At 46.6% G+C, this 8198-nt stretch overlaps 1 protein-coding gene across 1 annotated transcript; it reads left to right on the forward strand.

The window, feature by feature from the left end:
• Nucleotides 1-7: 7 nt before the first annotated feature.
• On the forward strand, nt 8-3284 carry LOC105456119 (kxDL motif-containing protein CG10681). Its single transcript, XM_011699936.1, has 4 exons — nt 8-374; nt 599-798; nt 897-1034; nt 2816-3284. Exons 1-4 carry the CDS (start codon nt 226-228, stop codon nt 2947-2949), a joined length of 621 nt encoding a protein of 206 aa, XP_011698238.1. The 5' UTR covers nt 8-225; the 3' UTR covers nt 2950-3284.
• Nucleotides 3285-8198: the final 4914 nt, after the last annotated feature.

An 8198-nucleotide genomic window follows, 5' to 3' on the forward strand; every position in this document is an offset into this window, starting at 1 on the left:
CCCCCCCCCGTTATGACATATGTCTACGTGACCAACGCCGGGAGAGATACGCCGCCGCGGACGATTGCAATCCGGACTGTCACGACACGCAAACGTGTGACCCGACCCGCGTCGGCGTCTACGTTGTACGAGCGAACGACAATTCCCCGGCCCCGGTGCCGTGCGATGGGATTGCTCGACGATGAGCGTGGACTCGCAGCCTGGTGATCCCGAGCAGGCGAAAGTATGGCAGCGGCGCAGGGCACACCGGAGTCGGACACCGGGAGCTTCGAGTGCTTCCGCAACTACACGGCGCCGGAGGTGTTCGTGCAGGGCCTGGCCGGTATCGTCGATCAGCAGGACGTGGAGTCAATGATACGCGCGCAGAAGCAGATGTAAGTCTCTCAGGTCTTTGAGATCTGTATCATAAGCCAGTCACAGCCTCATTAACGTCCTAAGACTACTTGAGATGATCTTGAGATACTTGAAAAGATCCGATTATAAATACCTCTGTCTTTCTGATGACACCTCCCGTCTCTCCCGAGAGTTGTATATTTGCACTTACACCCGACAGTTCATTGATATTAACATTTAACTCACGCTTCGTATACGCTTTCAGGCTGCAGAGATTCGAAAAGACCAACGAGATGCTGACAAACTGCAATCAGTTGTCGGTGAACAGGCTGAAGACGGCCGGCACGGAATTCAAGAAGCACACCGCTCTCCTGGTCGAGATGAAGCGGGACCTGGATTACATTTTCAAGCGGATTCGCCTGATAAAGAGTAAACTGAGCCAGCAGTATCCGCAGGCGTTCAACGGTAATTAATTTTTATATATTTACGCGGACGAGGGGAAGAGTAGAAATGTTGATCCGTTAAGTCATTATATACTTTTTTTGGTCGGCGTGAATGCGCAGAGGCGGTGAGGAGCAGCCTGGCGGAGGAGGTCATCGTGGAGGATGTCGATTGCCCGGTGAAGCCCCTCGAGCCGGAGGTCGTGCCGCTGCCGTCCGTCCCGGCTCACGGCGCCGCCGATCAAGATCCCGATTCAGATGGTAATGAAACCTCCAGTAAAAATAGTCATATCGCTAAGGAGTAAATCGGATTCTCTACGACGAACGAATGTTCAAATGTAAAAACTTAAAAAGTTTACCTACGGAAAACGAACGGCCGATTAATTCAGGTAACACGTACATACACACATTATATTTCTAAATATGTATATTGGGTGGAGGTTGAGATGAGCCGCCGGTGGAGGAAAGTATGTCTACGCTTTGTTGTAAAGAGAGCAAGGAGAGAGAGAGGACCTGTTTAACAGTCTGAACCAAACCTGTTTTTAAGCACTCAGACGACTTTATTGTTGTGAGATGTATTATATGTGGAACTACATTTAGCTATACGTGAATGCATAAAAGAGCTATTTTAAAGAGAGTATTTCTACTTAAAAATCGATGTTAACGAGAAGCGACGTCGTGTCTCTCGCTTCTCAAGATTGCGCTTTTACCTGACATCCTCGTGCATTTTATCTCTCTCCCCCCCCCCTCCCCCCATGTGGGATACTAGTACAAAACCGCTGTAAAGGTGTATATCCAGTCCGCAAATCGCGGCGCGAATCGACACTTTACGATTATTTACGCATATTTTCGTTGGTATATACTCGCATGTGTAAAACTGACGATGGAATCGTCACGTTAACTGACAGAAGCAAGTTTGCAATACAGAGATGGTACAAAGTAAATTTCCATACTAGCTGGAGAGCTTTCGGGCGGGTGGTTGACCAAGAGGGTCAATGAATTGTGCAATTTTTTTGTTGCTTAATTTTTTTTTTTTGCGAACGAATGAGAAGATTCGTTCGGATTGAATGAGGAAAACGTGCCATGTCGGATATCCGACGCGCGCCGACGTATAGATATCAGACGTAGATTGAAGTACGGAAGTTTACTATTTTGAATGTTCTCTCCTCATTACGTAATTTTCAACGACTTGCCGCGTAAGTATGTACATATACCGCATAACAACACGCTTTCGATGTACGAGCCGACTTATCGCTTCTCCCAGCGCATAGCAAGGAAGCTTGTTCATGTGTTACATAGTGCATTATTGTAAATAAAGATCGTTCGTCTACCTCGTCGCACATATATATACACATAAACATACAAACACACACACGCGCACACACACACACATACACAGAGTCGTCTATTTCACGCTACTCCGATTAGGCACTTCTGCAACGATTTATAGTTTTTTTTGGTCGAAACACTCGAGAGCTGGTCTCGCAATCCTCTGAGCAAGATTTTAGTGTACGTGCCTATGAAGTTTAGTCAGGGACGTGGCTGGGTTGAAAGAGATTAAATTAAGTCGTTTCGCGCGAAGATATGTGCAATTAAGGGATGTGCGTTGCCGCATCGATTCTCACACAGCCCGAGATTTTAATGTTACTGCCTTATAGAACTCCTTAGAACGCACGCACGGAACGCGACAATTCTGCATCCTGCGAACCAAAGTCGGTCTCAAAGGTGCTTCAATATATAAAAAAAAAAAAATCCGTTGTATGCGCACTCTTCACTGTAAGACAATGCGACTCACAATGTAAAACGTTTCGGTCGGCCGAGATAGAGAGAAAGAGAGAAATATATAAGTGTTCTTTGTTCTCGTTCTTCGTTCTCGTTTCTGCGGTTTGCACTCACTCCCGATCAAGTTATCCCCTATCCCTTTCTGCGAAACGGAATAAAAACGATGCGTAAAGCGAAAAGACCAAAAAAAATAAACGAAATCGCGAACGGCGATAATTAGCCAGAAGACTAATGACATGACTTCCATTGTTGGTGTACAGTGCCGGTCGAGGAGTTTCAGTTCGCGAAGCTGCGCAAACGGCGAATAAAGAGTAACGACAGCTCGTCGACGGAGAGCAACAACGATCAGATGAGTAACGCCGACACGTCGTCCTGCACGTCCGATACCGGTTGAAAGAAAAAGCCGGGCACGCAATAATGAGAGGGGAGGGGATGAGAAAACGCTTGTCATAATCATTGGTCCCAAAGTCGTGGGACACTCACACACGCACACCGGCCACGTCGAATGTTGCTCGGGAGCGTACGGGCTAATCAATCGATCAATCAGTAAGGCAATAAAAGGGAATCGGGTGGCGCGGGGTGTGTCTCGAGGTGGCCGCCGCCGCCGCCGCCGCCGATACCGCGCACAGCATATCTCGATGTCGTTGTGCGAGCTGCGAGTTTGTGAGTACTGTCATGTTGATAAAAAAAAAAAAAAATAATATAATAAATAAATCCTTTGTACATGGTATAGAGCGGTGTTGATCAATTCCAACGACTGTTCCGGCGAGCGCGTGCGACGGAGAGAGAGAAATCGCGCGCGGCGCGGGAGAGAGAGCGTGTCCTTGCGGAACCACCGTCCAGGGAAGCCTTTAATTCGCGTCCAAGGCGTCGGGCCGAGACGGCCGAATCGCCACCACCTGGGACGTTTCATTAGCGAGGACGCAGCCGTCGCCGTCGTGAAATATCTCGCTCGTCCGGCCGGGCAAAGGTGGCGCCGAGATTAATGCGAATGCTTTTCACGGCTGCATCCGCGCCCGCGCCCGCGCTGCGCCGCGCCGCGCGCTAAGTATAGCGAGCCGGCGCGACAAGCGCGTCTGGGGAAAGATTCACGTGACTTCTTTCGGCGCGTTAATTCAGGAGGAAGACATTCGAAGTGTCCACCGCACGTGTTCGGCGCAACGGGGCGTACAGTGAGCGATGTCGACGTCGACGTTCGATGTCGTTGCGACACGTCTTTCGCTTCGGCGAAAATGCGAGATGCGAGGGTAAGCGCGGATGTTAGAAATCGCGCCATTTCTTCCTCACGGTGGTATTTAAATTAAAAGAAAAATGTAGCGAAACTACGAAGGATGATGCAGCGAATTTTATCATCTTTATTAGTTTCATTTCATTGGTATTTTTTTTTTTTTTTTTTCGAAACGAGAACAACGCGTCATTGTGTGATCCGTGGATCAAGAGACGTGATAACTTGTACAAATTATTTTTTTTTTGTAAATCCTTTCCATGATTCTTTCTATCTCAAAATCGCAATCGCGTCGTGAATTCTAAAATATTTTTCTTTTTTCGAAGCAGCTTTTGTAGGGAATTTTAAAAATAATTTTGTAAAAAAAATTGGATCTCTCTCTCTCTCTCTCTTTTTACCCAAGATTCATTTGCAAGTCTTCCCATGGATTTCAGATATTTGCTCCACGACCTTCGCTTTTCCCAGATTCTCCAGCGAAGCGCGGCGTAATCGCGCTGTAACCGGCGCGGCGGTTGTAATTATTTACGGATTAACGGGATCCGGCGCAAGCTGTTGCCGTGGAGGATCACCGCCGCCCCGGTTTGCCGGTCGCGAATGTTAATTTTTCTTCTGCGGTTTGTTATCGCCCGGCGTAAAATATTGTTAGCAATCGATTTCTAGCTCTGCTTTCTACCATCGATGGTTTGTGCTATACACAGACGTCACGCGCGCGTACACACGCGCGCGCGCGGAGTGCGACGCTCTCGGAGCGCGCGCGGGGAAGACGCCAGCCGTCGCGATGCCAGAAACCAGCTGCGCCTCAGCTGTTTTCTATCCATTCCGCCTTGCTTCCTTTCTCCCGGCGACGATTGGACACTTGGAAATAAAATCCTAGATAGACGCGACACGTGGGGCGCGTATTCGCGCTACGTGCAGGAATTCATCTTCACGATTCGTGTATAATTAAACTCGACCGTCCCTCTATTTGCGCGTGAAAATTTGTGCTCTGTACAGCATCACTATTAGCTTTATAGATTTTGGACTATCTTGGGGAGAATTTGTTTAATAATATTATCACATTAAAGACTGTTATAAAAAAAAAATGACTAGACAAAGAAATCAGATCTTATTTATTTGAATTATACATATATATATTAATTTGCCTTCTGATATTATTTATTCAATTGTAACATTGGCGCGAAAATATCGCAAAGAGATAGCCCCGTTATAATTTTGTAAAAGATATTTTTTTTTATAACCAATTATATTCATCCAATGAATATCAGATATTTGGAGAGCCTGAATGCTTGTCTTTTTTATATACACATATTATGACAATGTGCACATAGATAAGATAAGATGTATCAAACGCGGTGGAAAACGAGGTGCGAGATATCTGAGATATTTCGCGTAGAGTTCATTCGCGTTATTATGGGCTATCTCCTTCCCGTAAAGTCCCCAACCTGCTTGCGCGAAGCGCAATTCATTTGCGCGGGTCGCCATTGCGGATATTGCACGCGCGTGCTAACGCACCCGGGGAGGAATGCATTGCGGGGACGAAGGGGAGATTCGCGGGGGGGGGGGGGGGAGAAGAGCGACCGTGGCGGTTAACTGCACTCCCGATAAAACGCGGAAACAGCTGTTTAATCTTATCCGGTCCACCTGCGCCGCGCGCGCTCGATATTTACTCTCATTCTTCCACAGCGCGTCGCATGCAGCACGCGCTCGCCCCCGGTACATGCGTCTTTTGTTGACGCAAGCATAACAAAGCTTGCTTCCATCCGTCTTTGGCACATGTGCGCCGCACAGATAGCTCCTAGAGCTAGGCGCAAATTTGACAACGATGCAACTTGTACGCTATTTTTCCGATGACTTGCACGGAAATTCTCAAGATTTTCCCCAAAAACGACGCGTGCAAATATTTAGTTTAATTTGAATTTAAATAAATTTAAAAAGTATATGCCAGAGAAATATTTTGTACGGTCTTTTAATCTGTTAATATAAATCCGCAAATTTTTTGGTAGTTTGATAGTTATACTAAAAAAAATTTTTAATTTTAATTTTAATTTTAAATTTAGCATTTTATCTAGCTCGACATCGTTGCCCTTCGTAATTTCGATGATGGTCATATTTTTTTCTACAATTCGTAAAGCGGGGAAAAGTGTGTCGCCGCGATACGCCGCGGATTACGCCGCGAGCTCGGTGGGAGCACGGAAAGACGCGGCGGGAACTACGGGCGCGCGAAGTCCTCGGAGAGCCGCGATGGTGTTTTTGAAAGCGGGCGATATTCTCTCTCGTTCCCTTTTACCTCGCGCGCATTGCCCGGGGTACGTCTAGTTGACGTCGGGCACAACGGCGACCGATGCAAAGTAATACAAAAGCGCGCTCGCTAACTCGTCGGAGAGTGTCACCGGCAGCACTTCGGATTGAACTTTTCCAAGAGCCTCGGACGAGAGCTAAAGAAAATGCGCCGCGGCAAGAGAAGACGGCAGCAACCCGGAAGATGCGGCTTACTCCGGGAGAGCAAAACTCCCGGGAACGATTAAAATCCCGCCCCACCCTCCCTCCCTCCCTCTCGCAGCTTCCCGTAAGATAAGAGACAATAAGTACTTGTCTTTTTACTCTTTTAATAAACACGACGTGACTGGTGACCTGTGATATAATTCCGATATAAAATTTTCGAATTCGTATCGTATACACTGCACGTTAAATATAATATACTATATCTGAATCGTGATTTTATATAGAATTTCAGACTTGCTATACGATATTAAAAAATTTTATTTCGTCTTTATTATGTACATACATTTTTTATTAATTGCTCTGGATTGATTTGCTACATTTGTTTTTCTGACCGATTCTAATTCTAACACTGTTTTTTATATCTTGTAATCTTCCTATTTATTATACTGTTTCTTTTATTCATCACTTTCCTTAACGCCTATCCTTAGTAAAGGCTTAGGTACGACGTCACGAGCTTCCCCCCCCCCCGGCTGAAAAGGACATAGCTTAAATCTGGATCTGCAGTCCAGGTGTCGGTTCTGGTATCCAGATGTTGAAGTAATTTTTTTTCAATCCCAATTCGTGTGTTAACATGAGAAATATCTCGTTTCCTTGACCGTCATCCAGATCTCAAATGTCTTTTCCACTTTTCTTAATCGCAAATTATTTTAACGCAACAAAGTAACACTCTAAACAGTTGGATTTAGGCCTAATTGTACGTTATTTTGACTTTAAGCGACGCTTAAAACTCTTTCTCCCTCAAGGAAAAACTCTGTCTCTCTTTTAAAGAAAGATAGACAGAGTTTTAGAGCCTCGTTTAAAGTCAAAATAACGTTGTTCGTCAGGCCTTACAATTAGTATTATGAGCAAATACTGGCGCTAAATTAAATATAGATTCGAAATAAACATCATTGAAACTCAGAGGAAAGGAATCCCCTTCAGCTAGAATTTCACAATATTTTTGCAAGCATGACGTATTTTTCGAGATACCGATTTACGCGTATGTTTTGCAACTTTTGTTAGTGATACCGCATCTGTTATGCCCGGAGGGGTCTTTCGATGCAATAAAACCTACTCATTCAATTTGTCCGCTATCTCCCGAAGGTAAAGGACTCCCCTGTCGCTCTCGCTTCCTCGGCCAAACGCGTTTTTTCTCCAGCGCGTACGGGCGACAGAGCGGCGAGAGCTTTGTAAAATCGGCGGATGCGGCGGCCTCTCCCTTGCCGGAGGAGTGACTTCGTGCTATTGACATCCGCTTCTCGTGGTATCGACATCCCTGTACATGCCCGCCCGTGCCGGGAGCACGATCTCGCGTCACTTCCAGAGAGCGCGAGCGCGCGCGCGCGCGCGCGTGAGAGAGAAAGAGCCAGAGAGCGACGAAGCGGGAGAGAGAGAGAGAGAGAGAGAGAGAGAGAGAGAGAGAGAGAGAGAGAGAGCCGTGCGCACGCGATCGGCTCGCGCGCGCTGGTTTATGAAAGAGAATTCAGCCAATAAATTTAATGCAACGCTAATTTAATCGGAAGAAAATTTCGCCGAGCAATTTTTTTCGGGACCCACTAATTAATGAGCACCGGCATGCGGCTCTCTCTTTCTCTCTCTTTCTCTCTCTCTCTCTCTCTCTCACTCACTCACTCTGTCTCTCTTTTTCTCTCCACTTTTATTGCGAGTCGCGGCGGCTTTATTGCCAGTGCGCGGTCGGTAGTAATTAAATGCAACGAACGCGCGAACGTTGCGCGGCATATTGAATTAGCGGAATTGTTTTCGAATCTTTCGCGAAGGGCGAGATCCGCGCCGATGTCACCGCGACGTTCGGACGAGCGGCGTCCTATATCCTTACCTTGAGAACTCGCGCAATTCATTGTCGTCGTGCCGTTTGGTCCTCCATTCTGCACCGGTGACGGGTACCTGAAAACAGAAACGAAAATCTGAGCACTCTC

This window comes from Wasmannia auropunctata, unplaced genomic scaffold (genome assembly GCF_000956235.1).
Source record: "Wasmannia auropunctata unplaced genomic scaffold, wasmannia.A_1.0 LD335767.1, whole genome shotgun sequence".
NCBI lineage: Eukaryota > Metazoa > Arthropoda > Insecta > Hymenoptera > Formicidae > Wasmannia > Wasmannia auropunctata.

Excerpts from the sequence above, each read along its gene's own strand:
- LOC105456119 (XM_011699936.1), top strand. The coding sequence starts at position 226 with ATGGCAGCGGCGCAGGGCACACCGGAGTCGGACACCGGGAGCTTCGAG. Across the intron at positions 375-598 it reads ATACGCGCGCAGAAGCAGAT|GCTGCAGAGATTCGAAAAGA; the intron begins GTAAGTCTCTCA and ends ATACGCTTTCAG. Across the intron at positions 1,035-2,815 it reads TCAAGATCCCGATTCAGATG|TGCCGGTCGAGGAGTTTCAG; the intron begins GTAATGAAACCT and ends GTTGGTGTACAG.